Here is a 23,233-nt window from a genome sequence, read left to right on the forward strand (position 1 = left end):
GCTGAACATGACGCCTTTACCCCAGACAACGAGGAAGACAGAGAAGGGCCCTAGTGAGGAGCGAAGTAATCAGACTGGAGCTTCACGGAGACCCGTGGCTGCGTGTGGAGGACACAAATCAGGCAGGAGGGACGGCGAGAGGCAAGGAGGCAGGTGAGGAAGCTATTTCTGGGTCCAGAGAGAGAAGACACAAGGCCTGGCCTCCAGCACCTGAGAAGGGATGAACCACCAGCCCCATACCTGGAGGCCTTGCCCGGAGCCGGGGGGAGCCGCGGGCCTGCTGTTCTCTGTTCCACGACAGAGCTTTCTGCAAGGACAGCACTTGAGGATTCGCGGGCCAAAACGGACTTCAGAGCTGGATATGGTGCTGCGTTGGCAACAAGGACTTTCCTCTGGGTAGAAGAGCCCGCAAGGGGAACAAAACGAGTCTTGATATTCTCACCTCATGGTGAGTTCGGGACCCGGGTAGAGCAGACACATCTGGATTTCGCATCTGTGTTAACATCTGGTGTCAACACAGCACTCCAATGTATCGTGGACATGCGAGAAGAGCATGGAGTAGATGAGGGGAGGGGTTCAGACCTCAGAGGTCAGAGGCAATGAGCATTGTGTCCCCTGAATCTTAGATGGGTCGTGTTTACAGTGACAAACTCCAAGGAGCCCATTTCAGCGAAGGGTACCCGGGCACAGACCAAGGTGGGTGGGTGGTGTTCAGTGAGTACCGTTCCTCCCGATTCATCAGGGTCCTGACCCAGAACCTAGCTGCATCACTCTGAAATCGCAGCCTGAGTTTGCAAAACTGCCCTTAGCAAGCCACACCACCTGGATCTAAATTTCAGGTTTTAGGTGCAGTTTCACGCCACCTCCCTGACACCTCTTGCTACATCATCCACAGGCAATACCCAATGGCCAGACATGGCACATGGGGGGTCACCCCACAGCTGTGAGAGGATGACATTCTGAGGACAGCTGGGAAGATGTCCCTGGTGATGGATTTATCCATTAGGGATGTTTCAGCTGCAGGCTACCGAGAACTCACCTGACAGTGGTTTGAATACCCTGGGGCTCCTTGTCCACACCTAACCAGAAGTCCCGGAGTGGCTCTAATGAGTCTTTGCAATGTTCCTTTAGACACGTGGCCTCGGCAACCCTATTGAAGGCAGAAAGAAGGGGAACATCTGTTCTTTTCTATCCAGAAAAGCAAAGCCGGCCCAGAAACCACTAGTGGATGTCTACCTGAACACCACGGCCAGAGCAGGGTCACAGAGAGGGGCAAGGGGGCCCAGAGAATGAGTGAGGCCTTTTCGGTCTCAAGAATGGAGACAGTGGGGCAGCCCCGGTGGCGCAGCAGTTTAACGCTGCCTGCCCCTCTCTCTCTCTCTCTCTCTCTCTCTCTAAATGAATAAATAAATAAATCTTTAAAAAAAAAAAAAGAATGGAGACAGTGGGGCAGAGGATCTATGGAGTTCTTTAATCAATAGTACCTCCCAGAGAAGTCGGCCTTCATTCAAATGCATGCCCCCAGCCAGATTTATCTGAGAACAGAGCTGAGCCCACACTTTTGGCTGACAGCCCAGGGTCTGGGGCTTTGTGCCCCTACCAGGGAGAGGGACCTTGATTGCACAAGCCAATGCATGCAGGAAATGAGTCCTTCAGAGAGGAAGCTGGAGCCCAGAGAGGGATAGTGATCTGCCCAAAGTCACCTGGTAGGACAGAGCACAGGTCTCAAGGGTCCTGGAGTGGAGGGCTGTCTGTGCTACTTCCCTTAGGTAGTTTGGAACAAGCTCTTGTTCCTGTGTCTTTGTGGTTCGATTAGGGGATAGGCTCTGAGATCCCCCAGCTCTCAAATTCCAGCTTGTCCAGTTCTAAGACAGGTGGGTGGCCTGAGGCATGCAGATGGGTTTCAAGTGGACCTGGGTCCCCGGGTCAGAGGCAGCCACAAGACCCAGGGTGGCCTGGGGTGCCGGGCCAGTTCCATTTGGCCATGACCCACCTTGCTGTTTAAGTCTATACACTGTCTATTTTCTTTTTTTTTTTTTTTAAGATTTTATTTATTTATTCATGAGAGACACACACAGAGAGAGGGAAGCAGAGACACAGGCAGAGAGAGAAGCAGGCTCCATGCAGGGAGCCTGATGTGGGACTCAATCCCGGGTCTCCAGAATCAGGCCCTGGACTGAAGGCGGCACTAAACCACTGAGCCACCGGGGCTGCCCCACTGTCTATTTTCTTTGGTGCCTTGATGCTTCTTGGGAAACTCTGACTCCACCTGTTTGTGCCTCAGTTTCCTTATCTGGAAAATGGAGCTAATTTTAGTGCCTACATCAAGAAGTAAGAATTAAGCAGGATATAAAAAGCACTTCAGATTGTGCCCGGCACATACTTAGCACTCATGGATGTCATTGTCATCAGTTGGCCCTGTCGTGTGGGGGGCCTTCTCACCTGTGGGGAGCATTGATGCATCTGCTCCACACTCTGGAGCAGACTGAAAGCCCCCTGCCACCAGCACACTCCATGTGTCCTGTACCTCTGTTTGTCCCTGCTTGGTTTTACTCACTCGTGCTACACACGGTGGGGAATATGGCTACAGTGACCTCAGATGCACCACTTTTCAAACTCAATGACCCAACCTACTGCTTTCGAGCACCTGGGGATGAAGTCCCAGGGAAGACTGACCCAGCCCAGGTGATAGATCCAGGGCTAGGATTCCTGAGGCCAAGGGGCTGGGATACTCCATGCGGCCAGGGCCAGAGCCACGCTCCACCCCGCAGTCTAGGAGAGAGGGGGCGGGGCAGCTCCTCAAAGCAGCATGGGTGCTGCTACCAGGAGACAGAAGAAGGACAGAAGGACACTGGTCAGACAAAAACAGCCAACTTCCAGCCTGGGAACTTCCTTTATGGAAGTGAAAAATCCAAAGAAGTATAAAGGCTGTAGCATGGCACCAAGCAAAGGGAAAATGAAAAAGCGAATGTTTGGGCCTCAGAGCCAGATGCTGGATGTTTTTTAGAAATGTGTTGGGTAGTGTAGTGTAGGGTAGGGTAGTGGTGTTCCAGAAAGTCAGAGGTCCTGGTACGTGTGGATGGTTCCACTCATCTACTGTGCTCCCATTCGCATAAAAATGTACTGCTTATCCACAAGGAAATATTGGAAGAAGAGGCCAGTGCCTGGGTGGGGGCCTGGAGGTGCTAGAATCAGGATCCTGACATCACCTGGCCTCAAGTTATGGGTGGTATAGAGGGCTTCTGCCTGAGACTCAAGCCAGAGAAACTCTGGAACGCATGCAGGAGTGGGCACCATGGTCTCCAGGATGTTGTGATGGGGTGAGCTGGGGTATAGGTAATCATGGGCTCTTGTGTAGGGGAAATGGTGAGAAATAACCACATGCTTTTGTCAAGGTAGAGGGAGATCTATATTATATTGGAGACTTGTTGCTAATGATTAAACTAAACCCCAAATGCCTTAAATTTAAAAGTGGGGGTATTAGGGCATCTGTGTGGCTCAGTCAGTTGAGTGACTGACTCTTGGTTTTAGCTCAGGTCATGATCTCAGGGTCCTGAGATTGAGCCCTGGTGTCAGGCTCTGCACTCAGAGGGGAGTCTGCTAGAGACTCTCCCTCCCTCTCCCTCTCCCCTCTCTCTCTCAAAATAATAAATACATCTTAAAAATTATCTACAAGTAAGCTTGAGAGTATGGCTTCAGGTGTGGCTGGATCCTGGAGCCCAAACAATGACCCATGGAATCTCTGCTTTCCTCTAGTTGGCTCTACTTTCAGACATTCTTCCCATATGAGAGCAAGATAGCTGCCAACATCACCAGGATGAGCTCCCATTCTCCCAGTCACCCCCCACAGAAAGAGCTTTTCTTTTGCAGTAGTTCCAACAAAATCCTTAGATTAGCTCTGATTATCCTGACATGGTTATGCCCATCCTTGAACCAATCATTGACCCCAGGGACATGGAATGTGCTGATTGGCCCAGGTAGGGGTCTTATAACTACTCTGGACCAATTCCTGTGATTGACCAGGCCAGGGTCATATGGAGTAAGGCAGGAGGGTGGACTCCCCCTAGGCTGGGAGCTTCTTGTGAGCAGTGCCCCTCTTTTCTGTCCCTGCTGTCACTGAGCCCAGCAGAGGGCCAAGCCCGGGAAAGACAAGGTTTCCTCTTGACTGGCAGGTGCATGGATGGACAGAAACATCCAGGGCTTCCCACTGTCTGCTCTGAATTGGGGATACAGGGGACCTAGAGGAGCTTGGGGCCAACACAGTGAGAGACCCAGTAAGGGTGAGGGGCAGAGATTCTTGGTCTCTCCAGAATTTCTGTCAGAAATAACTACTGACTTTTCTTCATTCACGCAAGTTCTGTTGCCTGCCTGGAGAGTCCCGATGCCATGCTGGCAGCCGTAACCAAGACAGTGTCAGCCCTCAGGGGACTGACATCCTGGCTGAGGGGGACAGTGAACCAGGGGGTGGCCCTAAACAGGATGAACAAGGGGTGGGCGAGGGGGAGGAGGCTGCTTTACTGTGGCACTCAGGGCACCCTATCAGTCAACTTGGCTGCATGACAAATAGCACGACTGGCTGGCTTTTGCACACATGGATTGTCTCACAGTTCTGGAGGCCGGGAGTCCAGGAGCAAGGGGTCTGCAGGGCTGGTTCCTTCTGGGGGCTAACGTATTCCCAGGAGAACGTATTCCCGGCCTCTGCTATCCTGCAGATGGCCGTCTTCTCCCTGTGTCCTCACATAGTCCTCCCTCTGCGTGTCTGTGTCCTAATGTCCTCTTCCTATAAAGACACAAATCAGATTGGATTAGGGCCACCCCTGTGACCTCATTTTAACTTGATCACCTCTGTAGAGACCCTGTCTCCAAATAGAGTCACTTTCTGCGGTGCTGGGGGGTGAGGACTTCATATGAATAAAGTCCATGGCAGGAGGCTTCCTGGAGGAGGCAACATTTGAGTTGGGATCTCAAGAGCCAACCCCTCTGAGTCCTGCCAAGTCTCCAACCTCCCTGCTTCTCTCCAGCTGCACCCACTCACTCACTGGGCGCCAGCACCAGCCCGGATGTGACTGCTGTCCCTAGCTCCCCACCAGTCCACTGGCCACAAAGTAGCCAAGGGTGGGAGGAGCTTCTCTAAACCCTCATCTAACCTTGTAGCTTCCTGTTGCTCTTAGAATAAACATCGGCCTCCTTGCGGTTACCGTCATGGCCCTGAGTGACCTGGCCACTGTGACAGGTCTGGCCCCAGCGTCTTCCACTCTGCCCACCGTGCACACTGCTCTGGCCACAGCGACCCTCTCTCCTCGGGCGTTCACTTCCTGGCCACTGTCAGGCCTGCCCTGTCTAATTCGCATCCGTACTGCCGGTCTCCGCCAGGGCTCGCTTTTTCAGAGCAGCCCCGGCCCCATCCAGTGTGCTCCCCTGTCATCTCTCACAGCCCCTGGCCTTTCCCATCCTTAATTTACTTTTGTTACGACTTCATTAATATCTCTGCCCCCCAGGGGAAGGTAGATTCCTTGAGGTCAGGGCTGTTCTGCAAAGTGCAGCATCTCTGGCACCCAGCTCAGCAGCAAGCTCAGTAAGCATCTGTCGGGTGAATCACAGAACAGAATTAGCAGCCAGGCTCGCAGATGCCTTTGGAGACCACTCAGCAGCAGCGCGGTCCCTGCAATGAGACCCCGATGGGTCCCATTGCACCTGCCCCCCACCCCAGCAAATCAAGTGGGAGCCAGAGATGAGGGGCCATGGAGAACACTTCCCAGGCCTGGAGGCCCCTGAGGACTGTCCCACACTCCCCTCTTCGTGATTTATTTTCAGCTCACCCTCCACGGCCCCCCTCCCAAGCTCTTCTTCCTACTGTTGTTCTCTTGTTTTCACATGCTAGTCTCTGTTTCCTGCAAGGCTTCGCTCAGGAAATGCCATGCAGCAAAGGAAGCACAGTGTGCAAGCCCCCAGGCCCGCCGGGCGGGCTCGGAGGCCTGGCCCGCTGCCTGACAGCCCCCACCCCTCAGCACACCCCGGCCAGGCTCTGGGGGTCCTGTTTGCCCTGCAGCTTCCTAAAGCTAATGAAGTGGCTGAATGACTTAGGTGGCTGAAAGCAGAAAGAGAAGCAAATGCAAGTGACCCTTTCCCTCCATTCTAGAAAAAGCTGAGCTGGACGGGGAGGGGAGGGCAAGGCGGGGCTTGGGGGAAGATGTGTCTGGAGGAAGTGAAAATGGTGATTGTCTTCTGATGTGTCACCGTGATGTGTCACTTGGACAGCCCCAGGTTGTCCAAGCATGAATCTACACTTGCTGCAAAGGCATTTTGCAAATGTTACTGAAGCCCATTATCAGTTGACTTTCCATAAGGGAGTGTATCCTACATCATCCAGGTGAGCCCGATTTCATCATTGGAAAGGCCTTTATTTTTTTTTAATTTTTATTTATTTATTTATGATAGTCATACAGAGAGAGAGAGAGAGAGGCAGAGACACAGGCAGAGGGAGAAGCAGGCTCCATGCACCAGGAGCCCGACGTGGGATTCGATCCCGGGTCTCCAGGATCGCGCCCTGGGCCAAAGGCAGGCGCCAAACCGCTGCGCCACCCAGGGATCCCTGGAAAGGCCTTTAAATCAAAAGTGAGGACTTCCTGAAAAAGAGAAGGGGTTCCGCCTGTGACCAGAGCCTCCACCTGTGCCCAGCCTGCCTGTGATCTCCCTCCTATGGATTTCACACTGGCTGAGCCAGCCCTCCCAATCATAGAGGCCACTTCCTTGTAATAAAGCTTTTGAGGGGCACCTGGGTGGCTCAGCGGTTGAGCATCTGCCTCTGGCTCAGGTCGTGATCCCAGAGTCCTGGGATTGAATCCCGCATCCGGCTCCCCGCAGGGAGCTTGCTTCTCCCTCTGCCTACGTCTCTGCCTCTCTCTGTGTCTCTCATGAATAAATAAATAAATCTTAAAAAAAAAAAAAAAGCTCTTGGGATCCCTGGGTGGCGCAGCGGTTTGGCACCTGCCTTTGGCCCGGGGCGCGATCCTGGAGACCCGGGATCGAATCCCACATCGGGCTCCCGGTGCATGGAGCCTGCTTCTCCCTCTGCCTGTGTCTCTGCTTCTCTCTCTCTCACTGTGTGCCTATCATAAATAAATAAAATTTTAAAAAAAAATTTAAAAAAAAAAAAAAAAGCTCTTGAGATAGCGCTATAACTACAGATACAGACACAGATCAGTACCCCCTACTGGCCCCACTTCTGCAGTTGAAGCCTGACTCACCCCAGGGCAGAAGCAGGAGGAGAGCAGCCCTGAGAACACAGGCCAGTATTTCTGAGCACCTGCTGGGCATGAGGCACTGCACTAAGGACTTCATGTACACACCCTCATTTAACCCCCAGGCAGCGCTGGGAGCTGTTTTCAGTAATAATGCTTTAGGCTGCAAGAAATAGAAAATCCAACTCCAGGGGTACCTGGTAGCTCAGTAGGTTTAGTGTCTGCCTTCAGCTCAGGTTGTGATTTCAGGGTTGTGGGATCAAGCCCCACGTCGGGCTCCCTGCTCCACGAGGAGCTTGCATCTGCCTCTCCTCACTTCTTGTGCTATCCCAAATAAATAAATAAAATCTTAAAAAAATAGAAAAAGAAAACCCAACTCCAAATGGCTTAAATCTTAAGGACACTGATGATCATGCATGAGATGTCCAGGGGAAAGCAGTTTCTTTGTAGCTCAGTGATGTCTACAAGGATATAATTCTTTTTCTTTTTCTTTTTAAGATTTATTTATTTAAGAGAGAGTGGGGAGAAGGGCAGAAGGAGAGGGAGAGAATCTCAAGCAGACTCCCCACTGAGCATGGAACCTGATGCAAGTCTCAATCTCACGACTCTGAGATCATGACCTGAGCTGAAATTAAGAATTGGACACTTAACCAACTGAGCCACCCAGGCACCCCATGCAAGGCTACAACTCTTCATCTTCTCACAGTGTCTTCCTCAGCTTGTCATCTTTGCCTGTCAGCAAGTGTCCCTCATGGTCACAAGATAGTTGCCATGGCCTCAGGCATCACTGCCACATTCACAGAGAGAAACATAACTTCTTCCTTGGACTTGGAAGATTTCTGCTCCCCTCTCACTGGCCAGAAGCACATCACATGCCTATCCTTAAACCAATCCTTGGTAAAGGGAAGGAATCATCGTGATTGGCACAGACCAATCAGATCTCTTCTCCAGAAGCACACAGCCACTCAGGCCTAAAAGAATAATTGAGGTTGTGTGTGCCATCAATGCAGATGGGGTGTGTCTGTTTGTGCAGTTGTGTTTGGTTTCTATGCAACCATAACAAATTAACCACAAACTTAGTGGCTTAACACAACCACCCATTTATGATCTCATACCATGTAGGCCAGAAATCCACTCAGGCTTGGCTTGTTTCTCCTTAGGCTCTCAGGAGGCTGAAATCAAGGTGTTGGCCAAGTATAGAGGCTCGGGGGAAGAATGTATTTCCAAACACAGGCATTGGCAGAATTAGGTTCCTTACAGTTGTAGGACTGAGATCCCCGTTTCCTGCAGTAACCATGGTCTTACATGGTACATGCCACAGGAAGACATTTTTTTGGGGAAAGAAAGGTGAAGCTTAGAAGAGTGACACGACTTGCTCAAGGCCATACCAGCCAGGGGTCCACATTGCAAACAACAGGACGTGTGACACTGGCTCACTGAGGCAGGAAAGGAATTCTTTGGCAGGGCTTCAGGGACCAGCACAGTCAATGGGCAGGTTGGAGGGCCAGACTCAGGCCAAAAGCAAGGCAGGGCAGACCCAGCTGGTCCGGGAGCAGGCTGCTGGAGTGCCCTCCTGCCCCCCCACAGCTCATGCCCCATGCCATCAGACGCCACCAATGAGCTCAAGTGAACCTGCACTTGTGTGTGAATGTGTGTCCCAGGGACTGTCCCCTTCCCACCCCCTTAGCATATCATTTACAAACAGCATCCCTCCCTCCTGCTGACCTGGACAGATACACTGCGCTCCTTACCGTGTGGCTTTCAGGCTGCTGCCAGATGGTTGCTTTGCTCCATATCCTCATTCTGCACTCTTAGCAAATCCAGAAGGTGCTGGCTGTCTGGCCTTAGGAGCAAGAGTGAGACCTCAGTCCACCACACTGATTAAACACGTTTTCCCTGGACAAAATTCTGTCCACCATAAATCAAAGGTTTGCCAACTATGGCCTGGGTTCACCAAATCTAGCCCCAGGCCGATTTTTGTACCTAATGTGAACTACGATTTAACCTTTTATTTTATTTTTTAAGGATTTATTTATTTATTCATGAGAGACACACATAGAGAGGCAGAGACACAGGCAGAGGGAGAAGCAGGCTCCATGCAGGCAGCCCGATGTGGGACTCGATCCCAGATCCTGGGATCATGACCTGAGCCAAAAGGCAGCCACCCAACCGCTGAGCCTCCCAGGCGTCCCCTGATTTAACCTTTTAAAATGGTTGGGGAAACTCAAAAAGGAACAATATCCCTGACATCAGAAGAATTTCATGAGTTTCAAATTTCAGTATCCACAAATAAAGTTTTATTGGAACATAGCCATGTTATTATCTGTAGCTGCTTTTGCACAACTGAGTCATTGCAGCAGTGACCACCTAAGCTGCTAAGCCTGAAATATTTACTACGTGGCCCTCCACAGGATAAATTTGCCAGCCCCTGTGTGAAATGATAATGTCCTACCGCTTCTATGCTGGTTATTGATGAACATTTATTCTGACATTTGGAAACTCGTGTATTCTAAGCAAGGGGACTCGGATTGGGGCAGGGGTAGGGATGGATTTTTTCCTTTTGCTTCCCATTTCCCTATCTGCGCTACAGGCAACCATTCTCGTATGAGTTCCGTGTATCTCCCTATTGCTGTGTCCTTGCACAATGTGTGGTTTTGTGTCTGTGTTCTGTTTCCATAAAGGCACTGCATTCTATGCCTCACTCTGATTCTTGCATTTCTCGCTAGCATTGCATGGTTCAGGGGCACTGGCCATGTGCACATCTGCTCTCTGCTTCTCCTTCTGGTGAGTCTCCCACCTGATCCCAGAAGCAGACACCCACCCAGTCCCAGAGCTGCCTCCCAGCTCCCGCATCCCCAGAAGACACTGATGAGCATCTCCTCCATCCACCTTGTAGAAAGATGCGAAAACTTCCCCAGAAAATATACCCTGGAGAGGAATTCCTGGGTTGTAGGAGCCTTAGACAGAATTTGGCCAAGGGACACCAGCCGGCTCCAATGTCTTCTTTGATATAATCAAATTCACCAAATGCACTGGGTCTTGTGACTTTTGACCCTTTTTTTTTTTTTTTTTGAGCTGTCCTCCACCCCTGGGTTTCAAAGCCATTCATCCTGCTGTATGTTCTGTTTTAATTCTGCCCTTCACATTGAGGTTTATCCAGGATCCACCTCCTTCAGGTGGTGTAGACAAGGACCCAGGTTGAGTTTTCTCCATGTAGAGAGGGGTGCATTGGAATTATGGCAGGAAACTCACTTGTGATATATTTTGCTGTTTATACAAACAGCAGAGTCAGGTTCTAGGTTCAGATCATTGCAATTTAAGCAGAATTGTCGGGATCCCTGGGTGGCACAGCGGTTTGGCGCCTGCCTTAGGCCCAGGGCGCGATCCTGGAGACCCGGGATCGAATCCCACGTCAGGCTCCCGGTGCATGGAGCCTGCTTCTCCCTCTGCCTCTCTCTCTCTCTCTCTGTATGACTATCATAAATAAATAATAAAAAAAAAATTTAAGCAGAATTGTCACTCCACAAACATAATAGTTAACTGAACAGGTGGCTTACAAGTGAGAATTACAGTTCCAGACAAAATGACTGTAAACTATTCACCTTTTTAACATACTCTCAGTGCTGACATGGCTGAAGAACTGAATCTCTAGTTTTATTCCACTATCATTAATGTGAATTTCAGTAGCCCAATGCGACTAGTGGCAGTCATATTCAACGGCACAGGTCAGATTAAGAAACTATGGGACTAAAAAAAAAAAAAAAAGAAAGAAACTATGGGACTATCCCTGGGCTCAAGCATTTATTTGAGGTTTTTGGAAAGCAGAATAAATAGAGAAGGAGGCAGTTGTGAACAGAGGATGGCAGATAATGAGAGTTGTGCACATACCATGTGCCAGTATATGAATCCCTCCCTTTAGCCCCAGATCTTGTCCTTGAGTGGGGCGATGTCCCCATCCAAGAACTGGGGAGGCTGAGTCTCAGTGAGGGAAAAGGAGTTCATGAGAGCACCCCTTGATTGAAAGGCAGGCCTGGGAGTAAACAGGTATAAGCCAATCACCAATCTGGTGCTGCTCTGCGAGCCCAGAAGCCACATGGGGAAGGGGCCAGGATGGCTGCAGGCTAGTGGGCAATGGCAGTTGGAGTTTCTGGGTGCTTCCCCAGGACATATGTGCAACCCAGGTGGCTGACCCGGCAGCCTCCAAGTCCAAATTCATCGGTTGGACATCTCACAGTTCCTCTTATGAGGCAGCCTAGAGCTGGGTTTGGATGGAGGCTGCTGTAGCCAGTGGGTCATGAGGCTAGAACATAGGATCAGAGACAGAGTCTATAACAAGGCATGTCTCTGGAAGAAGCATCTCTCCCAGAGACATTCTGGAAACTTGTGTGGAAGGAGTGTTTGTCTCAATGACTAAGGGGACAGTGTTCCTGGCACTTGGGATATAAGCCTCTGCACAGATCCTGTGCAACCCAGGATTGCTCTATAACACACACACACACACACACACACACACACACACATACACACATACACATAACTTCCAGATGTTCCTAAAAAACTTGCTTTCACTACAATTATCTAAGACTGGAATCTAACTGTGCTTTACATATAAATACAATTTTTGCATAGTTTTAATGTACAATGGCTTTTCCAAGAATGCAATGCTGTGTGATCAGTGGAAAAGTTATATTTTGTTTTGTTTGGAATTTTTCAAGAGTTGCTCATCATTTCAGAACCACATCATACATACTGATGATACTTGTAATTAACCATCTAAAAAGGAATGTCTGTGTCCACTGTCATTATGTTGTGTCCCAGTGAGTCTACATATCTATATATCCATCTGTCCATCTGTCCACCAATCCATTCACCTATCTATCCATCTATCCATCCCTCTGAAAATATTTTTTTTAGCCCTTATTTCAAAATGTCAAATATAAGGAAAGAATGTCAACAACTATCCTCAAAGTCAAACTTAGCCATTATAATAAAACAAACAAAAAGCAGAAACAGGCCCATAAATGCAGAGGACAAACAGCTACCAGAGGAGAAGGGGTCAGGGGATGGGAAAAATGGATGAAAAGGAGTGAGAGATACAGGCTTCCAGTTTTGTAATGAGTGAGTTAAGGGAGGAAAGACAGAGCATAGGAAATATAGTCAATGGTATAGTGACAAGGTTGTATGATGACAGATGGTAGTTATGCTGTGACCATCATCAGATTGGGATTACAGAGCATTACGTATGATCACCATGTTGTACACCTGAAACTAATGTAACATTGCATGTCAATTATACTTTAGTTTAGAAAAAAACATAGCCATTTATAATGGTTTAAGCATCTAAAAATATCATTATGTCTGAATATTTACATATTGAAATATACATCATAAAATTGCTTTCTCCTCTAGATCACTGTAAGAACATCACATTAAATTTTCCAGAGTATTTGTGAAGATTGGGTATATTATTTATCCAGTTCGTCTTGGGATCTCATGGGGACATTACAGAATATCCATTACAAAAAGAGGGTGCCCATACCTAGAGTTGGGGTCCTCTCCAGTGGAGAGCAAGACGAGTGGCCGAGGTGGTAGTAGCATAGCTCTCACAGTCCCCAGAGCTCACTGTGTGATGTCTGAGGGTTTGCCAAACTTCAGACATTCTCCTAGGGTCTGTGTCATTTTTTGCCATATCTGCATATCATCCGTATTATTATTATTTGATTAACATTTTTCCTTATATCATCTCACTCTTTTTACTTAAATAAACTTATTTAAAAGAAGGGTATAACAGGGCACCTGGGTGGCTCAGTGAGTTAAACATCTACCTTCAGCTCAGGTCATGATCCCAGTGGGGAGTCTGCTTCTCCCTCTCCCTCTACCCCTTCCCTCTGCTCATGCATGCTCTTGCTCTCACTCTCTCTCTCTCTCAAATAAATAAAATCTTTTTTTTTTTTTTTTTAAAAAGAAGGGTATACCACTGTCATACAGGTAAAACTAAAATTGTCTGGTGTGCTTGCTAATTGTTTTTAATATATGTTAAAATAAATGCTTAGTTGTTTAAAATACACACACACCTGTTCATCTGAGTGCCACCTCATAAGGCCTCAAATGCTGGTGGAGGCCGGAACGCCTTTGGAAGACATGAAATATATAAAATTCCATTGTGAAATAAGAGCTAAGAAAATATGTTCAGATGGATGGATGCATGCATGCATGGATAGATAAGTGAACGGATGGGCAGATAGATGCATAGGTAGACATGTAGACTCACTGGGACACAGCCTAATGAGTGCCAGTAGACACAGGCATTCCTCATCAGCTGGCTATTTTGTTTCATCTTCATGGGACCCAGAGCCCCTCTGTGTTTATTTATGAGTGAATGGGGGAATGATATGAAGACTCGGGGGAGGGGGAGTCACACTGCAAAACCATGGTCCTGTGGGACGCAACCCAGATTTGGCAGCTCCTGAGACCCTTCTCATTTTTTTCAACATTTAAAAAATTTATTTATTCATGAGAGACACACAGGGAGAAGCAGAGACATAGGTAGAGCAAGAAGCAGGCTCCCTGCGGGGAGCCCGATGCGGGACTCGATCCCTGCACTGGGGATCATGCCCTGAGCCAAAGGCTCAACTGCTGAGCCACCCAGGCGTCCCCCACGACCCCTCTCTGCATCACAGATCCCAAAAAGGAGGCCCGTCTGTTGGAGACCTGGAGCCAAGAGCCAGGAGCTGCAGGACTGGGAACGGAGGGGAAGCAACATCTGGCCTTTGTCAGATTGTGTAAGCCGCTGGGCTGGTGGCCAGATGTGGCCGTCAGTGTCTGACAGGAGGGAGACATCAGAGGCAGTGCACAGATATGGCCAGCTGAAGGGAACGCCCGACCTCACAGGAGGACTCGGGTCTGTTTGGTGGTGAGGGTGTCCAGGGCCTGTGGGCAGTGTCCACAGGCCACCTTTGTCCCCAGAACCACCTGGAGCTGAGAGGGAAGTCCTTCTCCAAGGCCTGCCAAGTGACAGGCACCTCTGCAGTCACAGGAGGCTCCCCTCCCCCCAGTTTTTCCGCAGCTCCCAAAGGAGAGTGGCCCAGAGGCCCAGGAGGCACGGAGCAAGGAGGCTCCTGGATTGGAGCTGGTGACTCTCTCGCTCCTCACAAGGCTATGCCCCGTTCTGAGTGAGAAAGAACAGCCTCGGGTTTGGGAGCAGGCAAAAAAATGAGGCCTACCTAGAACTGGCACATTTTGTTTTGTTGTTTTGTGTATTTTTTCCGATTACTTTCTCTCTATGACAAGATACTGGCTTGTCACTATTTCCTATATAATGTTTCCTATTGAAGGAAATCTATATGAGTAAGGAATAGGGTCAGTGACCAAAAGTGTCTGCAGTTGACAGAGACACAGGCAGAGGGAGAGGCAGGCTCCCCGTGAGGAGCCCGATGCGGGACTCAATCCCAGGACCCCAGGATCACAGACTGAAGCAAAGGCAGCTGCTCAACCACTGGGCCAACCAGGTGCTCCTGCCAATGCTTTCTTTCATTGATTCAACCAACTTTTCATTGATCCATTGATTCAACCAACTTTTACTGGGTTACTCTGTCCCTGTGCTGTCTTCCCAGAGGAAATCCCAGTCTGATGAGGGACACACATCCTAACAGGACCCCTGGGAGTCCATCTGAGAGCCAAGGGGTTCCCAAAAGAAGTGGCATTTGCATTGGGGGGTTGGGGGCGGACCAGTAGGATTTTCCAGGCAGAGCTTGCTAGGTTTGGGCTACATATTGAAGACAGAGGAATCTGTGTGGCCTCGGGCAAATTACTCTATTCTCTGCACATCAATTTCCTCATCCATAAAATGGCAGCAATAAGAATCATTCCTTCTTAGTAGATGAGTTTGCACAAAAATACTCAGAACAGTACAGTATCCGGCACACAGTAAGGCCATGTAGGTGTTGGCTGTGCTTGTCATGTGCAAAGGCCCCAAGGGTGGTGCACTGGAGGTTCAGTGGGCCTGGCTGTGCTGTGCCCAGTGGTTGTCACCACTGATGAGACTAGAGGGTTGGGTCAGATCTTGGAGGACCTTCAATGTTGTGTTAGAACATTGGAGTTCTTTCTGGTGGCCACAGGGAGCCACTGATGCATTTTGAAAGGAAGAAAGACAGGGTCAGAGCTGACCACTGCTCCCTTTGGCAGTATAGCAGGGGCCAGAGGGGCAGCAAGGGGGGTGGGAAGGGAGCAGAGGGACTTCTCCCCACCCTTGGGGCCTTCCTGAGCAAAATGTGTTCTTTCTTCCTTGGGATCTTTGCTGTGCAATTTTGGAAACTCCTCCGTGGAGAGCTGGAATATCGGGGGATCTGGACTTCTTCTAGAGGGCTTTTGGAGCAGAGTCAGAGCTGTCTCCAGAAAATGACCGTGGTAGCAAGTGCTGGTGGTCCAGGGTTGAGGGAAGAGTAGAGATATAACGTAATGCAGTGTCAGCTCTGGGACTTTGGGGCTGGCATTTTAAGGAGGCTGGACCTGCAGGTCAGGAGGGGCCATAGCACCCAGATCATTCAGCAAGGCCACAGGTGACCCTTTGCCCTGTCCCCAGGAGGTTCCATCTCCTCCTCCCCAGAGCCAATCCTAAGGGACCTATTCTTATGAGAAACCCTACTTAAACCATTGGGCCATGTGGTCTAGTCCTAGCACTGATGGCCAGTAAGTCCTTTTGTCTTTTGTCTTTTTTTTTAAGATTTTTTATTTCTAAGTAATCTCTACATCCAAAACGGGACTCAAACTCACAGCCCCAAGATCAAGTCACATGCTCTACTGACTAAGCCAGCCAGGCACTCCATAGACCCAGAAGATTCTAACAAAGCCTTTCACAAACCAGGATACTCACTACTGAAGTGTCAGATTTGTAGCCAATCAATCAAGAAGCATGGAAACATGTTCTAGGAGATCAAACCATTTTAAATTACCCCTTTGCAGGTCAAAAGCAGCAAACCCCAGCAATTCCATAGGATACAACCTAATACCTACAAAGCTCCACTGGCTTCCACCATCTATAAGATGTGGGACTTTCCAAGGCCTGGTGGCATAGGCGGTGGGACAACAGAACTAGGTCAGGCTTTGGAGGGGAAGGACCCAGGTCCAGATCCCAGCCGGCCCCCAACCACCTTTGTGATTTAACCTTTTCTTCCTCTGAGAGATATCAACCTCCTAAGTCCAGGGGATGAGCAGGACCCAAAATAGCACACATAAGGCCCAGCCCAAAGTTGGGGCGCCCAGTCAGGGTCTGTTTAGCCTTGATGGGCTGTGAGTCCTCTTCTCTAGGCCCATGGGAGGGTTATTTTGTTCGGTTGGTTGGGTTTTGTTTTTTGTATTACTGTAGAGATATTACAGCACATTTATGTGATTATGTGAATGATCCTACAGGCGGAATCAGTGGGCTAATGACAGACTCAGTTAAATACCAATTACTAGACAAAAGCAGCACACCCTCGGTCTCTCTAGGGAAACTGTTTCTCTGCAGCCACATTTTATTTCTTGGAAAATCCCAAAGTGTGTCCTCATCTGTCCACTCTTCACACTCTGTTCCAGGGGCTTCCTCTTCCTGATTTCATGACATGTGACCTGCAGTCACCTAATGAGAATGGCAGCTGGGCCGGGTCATCCCAGACCTGCCTTCCAAGCTTCCCTCCCATCTGCCTGGAGCCAGTGGCCTGGGTGTGAATCCCAGCTCCTCTGGATCTGAGCTATGCGCAGATCTCTCTGTGCTTTCTTTTCCTCATCTGCAAAATGGGGGTAATGGTAGTACCTACCTCCTAGGGTTGTTGTGAGGAAAATGTTTAAAACACTGAGAATAGTGCCCAGCACCGACCAAGTGCTCTGTGGAAGATTTAGCTGTTGCTAGTGCAGGAAGTTGCACTTGGAGTAGGGCTTCAAAGACTGACATGGCTGTGGGGATGGGAGGTGTGTAGGGACCAGTGTGCCAGAGCTAGCTGATGCTAGGAAACTTCTAAATAAGGGCTGTCCCCTCCATCTCATATTGCTTGTTGAAGCCCTTAAATAATTTAGGGGGAGAGGGGGAAGCAGCGTGTCATTGTGGGAAGATGTAGATATTGTTGAGTTCAACTCCAACTCTATTAAACTTCCAGCCATTGAAGTCCTACCTCCTCACGTCCTTCCTCTGCCGGGAAGCTCATTACCTTACAAGACAGCCCACTCCATTCTTGGTCAGCAATCCCTGTAAGAAAGCTTTTCCTCACAGTGAGCTAAAGCTTCCTCCTTGTGATTCTCCAAGTCTCACCTTTGCTTCCCCCCATCCTGAGCAAACACCGCTCTCTGGGGCCATATAAAGTCTACTGCCTCCACCCTCGAGTCTTGGCAACAGTGGCTCTATACCCTAGTGTCTTCTCTTCTTCAGGCTGTGGCCTAAGCCTCTGGAAACCACACATGGTTTCACGCTTAAACAACAATACCCACCCATGGGGTTTTTGCAGCTGCCAAGCCATGTCCCCATTCTCAGCTTTCATTAGAGGAGCTTGAATGCAGAACTTGGAGTTACTGGGTCAGAAAACACAGCAGCTTAGTGTTAGCTTCAGGCAGAGCCTGATCCAGCAACTCGAATAATGCTATCAAGGACTTCGTTTCTGTGGTCATCCTTAGGCTCTCTGTAGCCCCCTGCATCTCTGGGCATCCCCCTCATCCTCCCGCCTCACCACGCAGGGAGCCAGCACATCTGGTGGAAACCCCAGCAGAGGCTCCTTGCAGCTCCTTGGCTACCTGCGCAGGGGTCCTCAGCGGCGGGGGGCGGGTCGTGCTAATTAGCGTGGGGAGGAGCCACGTGCTCTACCCTCCTCTGAGCAGGTGAGCTGCTTGTGGTAGGGGTAGGTGAGCAGGGGAGCTACCTGGGTGGCGGTTGGGGGAGCACCCTGCTCGGTGCTGGGTGGCCGCAGGTGGCTGATGCCCCACCCTGGGCCTCAAGGGCAGCCCCACGGATCCTCTCTTGTTTGGCTCAGGGGACAGTCTTTGGGATGCTGAACCCACCTGACAAACCCTGGGTGCCCACACCTGCTAGAACTCTGCAGTGCCTCGTCCCCGTGTCCCAATCACTCTGGAGCAGCTGCTGTGGCTTTCCTGACACGCATGTGGCCAACACTGCCCCTGGCCACGCTGGCTCCTCTGAATACTCACACAGGCCTGATCACGAGAACCCTAGCAGAGACGAGGGACCTCAGAGGTCACCGGCTCCAGCGGCCCATCTGCAAAACGGGGACCAAGTCCCACTCTCAGTTCCTCGTTGGTAAGGCTGGGGTGTGGAACCAAGGACCCCACTTCACTCGCGGTGTTGTATGGCTTCTATATTTGCAGTGATCTGTGTCAGCGAAGACTGGCAGTGACTCCAAATAGCAACTCCTGAACTGAGCAGAAGGGTCCTGGTTTTCCAATAATATTTGGTCCTGGGAACCCCACTGAAATGAATCTACATAAAATGGGACCAAAGAGAGAGTGACCTGTGTCAGATTTGATTGAGGCTTTAACTTGAAAAATAAAAACAAGGGGGACCCCTGGGTGACTCAGTGGTTGAGCATCTGCCTTTGGCTCAGGGCGTGATCCCAAGGTCCCGGGATCAAGTCCCTCATCGGGCTCCCCACAAGGAGCCTGCTTCTCCCTCTGCCTGTGTCTCTGCCTCTCTCTCTGTGTCTCTCATGAATGAATAAATAAAATCTTTTTAAAAAGAAAACCAAAATGTGTTAAGGTGAATTTACTGTACTAGTTAGTTAATAAAACCAGGTGTTTTCAACTACTCATTCATTCTTTTTTTAAATTCTACAATGTGTATGTAACATAAAATTTACCATTTTAGCCATTTTTAGTGCGCAGTTGGGTGGCATTTAAGCACATTCACACTGTCACACAACCATCCCCACCATCCACAGAACCTTCTCATCTTCCCAAACTGAAACTCTGCCCCATGAAGCACTACCTCCCTGTTCCCTCCCCCCGAAGCCCCCAGCCCCTGGCAGTGCTGTCCTCCTGTCTCTGGGAATTTGACTGCTCTGGGGACTTCATACAGTGTTTGTCCTTTTGTGACTGGCTTATTTCACTGGGCATAATGTCCTCAAGGTTCATCCATGTTGTACCATGTGGCAGATCTTTCTCTTTTTAAGGCTGGATAATATTCCATTGTTGTAGACCACGCTCTATTCATTCCTCCATCAGTGGACACTTGGGTAGCTTCTACCCTTGGCTCTTGTGAATAATGCTACTGTGAACATGGGTGTAAACTTCTGCCTGAGTCTCTGCTTTCAAATCTTTCAGGTTTCTACCCAGAAGCAGCTTGCTAGATCCCGTAGCAATTTTATTTTTCATTTTTCACTCATTCTTTTTTTTTTTTCACTCATTCTTTAATCTTCAGGACAGCGGTACAGTGCACTTAGACACAGACTGTTTCTGGGTTGATTATATTCCTTTTGGAATACTTTTTCTGAAAAAACTGTGTGAGAATACAATAATGCATCCCTAACTAAGCGTTTTCTTATTTTTGCAGCTTAATCACGAGGCGCGTCTCTCTTGCAAAAATATTTGAGACTTTGGTTAGTTTGTCTATGGGCTGTCTACCTGGCCTCCAAGTGTCTTCTGGTGCTCATGGCCCTTCCTAATCCTGCTGATTTTCTCTTAATCAGTTGTAAACTGGTCCTGCCCTGCCCCCTCACCACCATCAGTGGTTTTGCCTGTGATTCCCAGGATTCCCTTGGCTGACTTCCCCAAGCCTCTCCTTTTTCAAGCTGTGCAGGTTCATTTTACAGACCCTCTGTACCAGGTCGTTACATCTGATAGGGAGAGATGAGCAGATTCTGAAGAGATGAGAGACAGATGTTGGTGTAAAATGAGGGAGGAGGGAAGGACTAATTTAATAAGCAGCCAGTTCATTGGTGAATATTTTCAGGTAATGATAGATTCATTTTCATTTTTTCCTCAACTTTGTAACTGCAGTGACATGGAAAATGATTATTCAAAAAGTGAGGCCCTTAGAATATCAAGAAGGTTGATTGATGAGGGTGAAGTAGGTTCTCCAAAGCCCAAAGAGGAGAGATACCTTTAATTTTAATGCAATTAAAAGTAACTGAAACAAGTAAGACTTTTTTAAAAATCTCACCCATAATAAGAAGTCCAGAGGTGGGTGGCTCCAAGACTAGTTAACTCAGCAGCTAAAAGATGTCAAGGCTCTTGTCCAACTACTCTCTAATTCTCTCAGCCATTTCCTCATGGTCACAAAATGGCTGCCTTTGCTCCAAACATCATATCACACGACAATGTCCAAAGGCAGGAAGGAAGGGCATTTCCCTTCCTGATCTTCCTGTTATGAGGAATACAAATCCATTCCAGAGGTTCCTCGGAAGATTTTGCCTTTAATCTCATTGGCTAAAATCGGGTAGTAGCCTGTGCCTTAGCTATAAGGGAGGCTAAAAGAGTATCTGTCATGGAAGGTTGGCTCTAACATGCTGGCTGTTGGGTAGGGAGCCAGTAGGGTCAACCACAGAGACAATCCAGTGTCTTTTTCAGGCACATCATACACAGCTTACCTGTGCAGAGTAAGCAGTGTAAGAGAGTGAGCTCACGTCCCACACTTTCCTGCAGGAAGCCGGCCAGGCCCCCTCCTCCCTCTCAACACCTGTGTCTTCTCCCCTGCCCACAGGTCAGAGGACACCCAGCTCCCAATCTCATCCCAAGCCAGCCCAGAGCCAGAAGCCAAGAGTGGTGAACCTGAGGACAGTGGGACCAGAAGCCCAGACACCCCTCCAGAGGGAGCCTGGCAGTCAGACAGCAGTTCTGGGAGCAGACCCCTAGACGAAGGTTTGTTGCTGCCACATTCACCCAGTTGGGGAGGGTGGGTGAGGGGTGGGAGAGTGGGGGAGGGTACATCCCAGGGATAGGTTCCAGCTCAGTGTGGGAAAAATCTGTCTCCTTTCAGTCCCATACAGGGATGGGTTGGGTGCTCAGGGAGCTGAGATGGAGTGAGCCCCCCATCATCAGAGGTGTGTAAGCAGGGGCTGGATGGTCATCCCTCAAGAAGCCCACAAAGATGCCCATCATCTTAAGAACCTGGGCCTGATGGGTGTGGATGAGGTGGAAAGAGGAGAAACGCTGGCTGAGATGGTGCCCAGTGCTTTCCAGGCTCAGCCATGGGCAGATGTGGAGGGGCTGCTGGGTGCCATCCTTCCTGTCCCTCCTCAGGGCCCCTTGTCTGCCCCTACCTTGGGCACCAGGACAGTGTTAATGACTGTGACAATGACGATGCCACACACGCATGCATGCACATACACAGCACACATACCCACACAGCATCTGGAAGTTGCCAGGACAAAAACCGAGTTGTCAATATTGGGAATGCAATTCACACAACCAAAAAGTCATGGACCAGTCACCTCAACCCTGGTTCTGTTTGGCCTGGGACAGTTTCCACTGAAACAAAACGGAAGGGCCCGGAGCCCACCCAGCCGGGACAATCAGGCTGGAGAGACAGGTGTCCCAAGTCAGAAGACCCGAGCTGGTGGTTCCCAAACCTGCCAGGTGGCCAGGATCACCCAGGAGCCTTTCAAAAATATAGAGGGCCAGGCCCACCCCAGATCTGCTGCTTAGGATTCTCCTGGCCCTCTGCAGGGGGAGGAGGACATAGCTTTGCGGCCCGGGACACTCTCTCCATCCACGATTATCAAGGCCACAGGAATGAAGGCATTTCTCTTCCCTGGAAGTTTGAATCAGATTTCTGGCCTGACTCTCCTTGGCTCACGCTGGGTCCCCTGCCGTGGCTGAGCCAGTCATGTGGCCCGGCTGTCTGCACTCTGCCCAGCAGGCTGAACTCATGTGTCCCCTGGGCCTGGGTGGAGTGGGGAGGAGAGGGCGGGCTTCCCCTGCAGAGATGATCTGGGCCCCCCACCACCACCCTGGACATGGAGCCTGACTCTGGGCGGCCACGACACACCCTGGGTTTCCGATGCACAAGCCGACTTAGGAACACTCCAACCAGACGCAGCCACATTGGGCATCCCACAGAGTCACACGCGTGACACTTCCTTTACATCCCCCCAAGGGATGCAGGCAGCTCCCTGGGAGTTGAAAATCTGTTCAACCCGGGACCCCTGCCCTACAGAGCCCCAACCCTAGCCCCATGGCTTCGCTGGCTGGGACTGTCCTATCCTAAAATGGAAACACTACACACCCCTGAGAGCACAGACAGGCCCTGGCTGGCTGTGTCATCGTCGAAAGCAGAGGAGAGAAAGGGCTTCTCTCTCCCAGGGTCCCTGAGTAAAACCTTGGAGCGGCGGGGGGGCTTGGATTGGCCCGCTGGGCTCCTGGGCTGGGCACTTGGGAGGGGCCCTCCAGCCTTGGTGTCCTCACCCTGCAGGATGTGGAGGGCAGCAGAGAGGCTGTCTGGCAAAGGGGGTGATGGTGCCAGAGCCCCTGCCCTCTGCGCGGCCCACCCGCACCGTCCCCCGGGGTGGGCTGCCTGGCTCCCACCCCTTGTACTGCTACCTGCCTCCCATGCTTCTCCAGCAACAGATGGGCAGCTGTTCCGCTCGGTGGAGGGCCAGGCCGCCTCTGATGAAGAAGAGGAGGGTGAGGAGAAGTGGCAGAAAGAGTGGAGGTCACTGGCAGAGGTCACGAACCTGCTGGCCGGGCTCTCCAGCTGCAAGAGTGGGTATGTGCGCTGCGCCGGGGGCAGAGGGGGCGTCCAGGATCAGCACTGGAGGCCCAGAGCCCCTTCAAAGAGCTTGAATTTGGGGACCTGATCAGGTCCAGGCTGGGCACCCCCAGCTCCCCTAACACTGTGCCCCAGGCCGTAGGAGGGAAGTGAGAAGATGGCCCCCCAGCATGTACGTGGACGAAACAAGGTGACTGGTAAAGGCACACTTTGTGGGGAGCTCTAGTTCTCACTGGCCTCCTCCCACTCCCCTTGCCGCTGTCCCAAGACACGGCCCAACGCTGTAGCAAAACTCCAGGATGTACCAGGT

General features: G+C 50.3%; 1 protein-coding gene across 4 annotated transcripts in view; it reads left to right on the forward strand.

Annotated features, from left to right (window-relative positions):
- The window catches only part of EFCC1 (EF-hand and coiled-coil domain containing 1), a 41,355-nt gene that overhangs the window by 10,655 nt on the left and 7,467 nt on the right, over positions 1-23,233 (forward strand). For all 4 annotated transcript variants that reach the window (XM_041764372.1, XM_041764374.1, XM_041764373.1 and 1 more), the window contains exons 3-4: positions 20,917-21,074; positions 22,776-22,920. In XM_041764372.1, coding sequence (XP_041620306.1) covers positions 20,917-21,074; positions 22,776-22,920 — 303 coding nt within the window. The remainder of the gene's footprint in view (positions 1-20,916; positions 21,075-22,775; positions 22,921-23,233) is intronic.

The sequence above is a fragment of the Vulpes lagopus genome, chromosome 7 (genome assembly GCF_018345385.1).
Source record: "Vulpes lagopus strain Blue_001 chromosome 7, ASM1834538v1, whole genome shotgun sequence".
Taxonomy (NCBI): Eukaryota; Metazoa; Chordata; class Mammalia; order Carnivora; family Canidae; genus Vulpes; species Vulpes lagopus.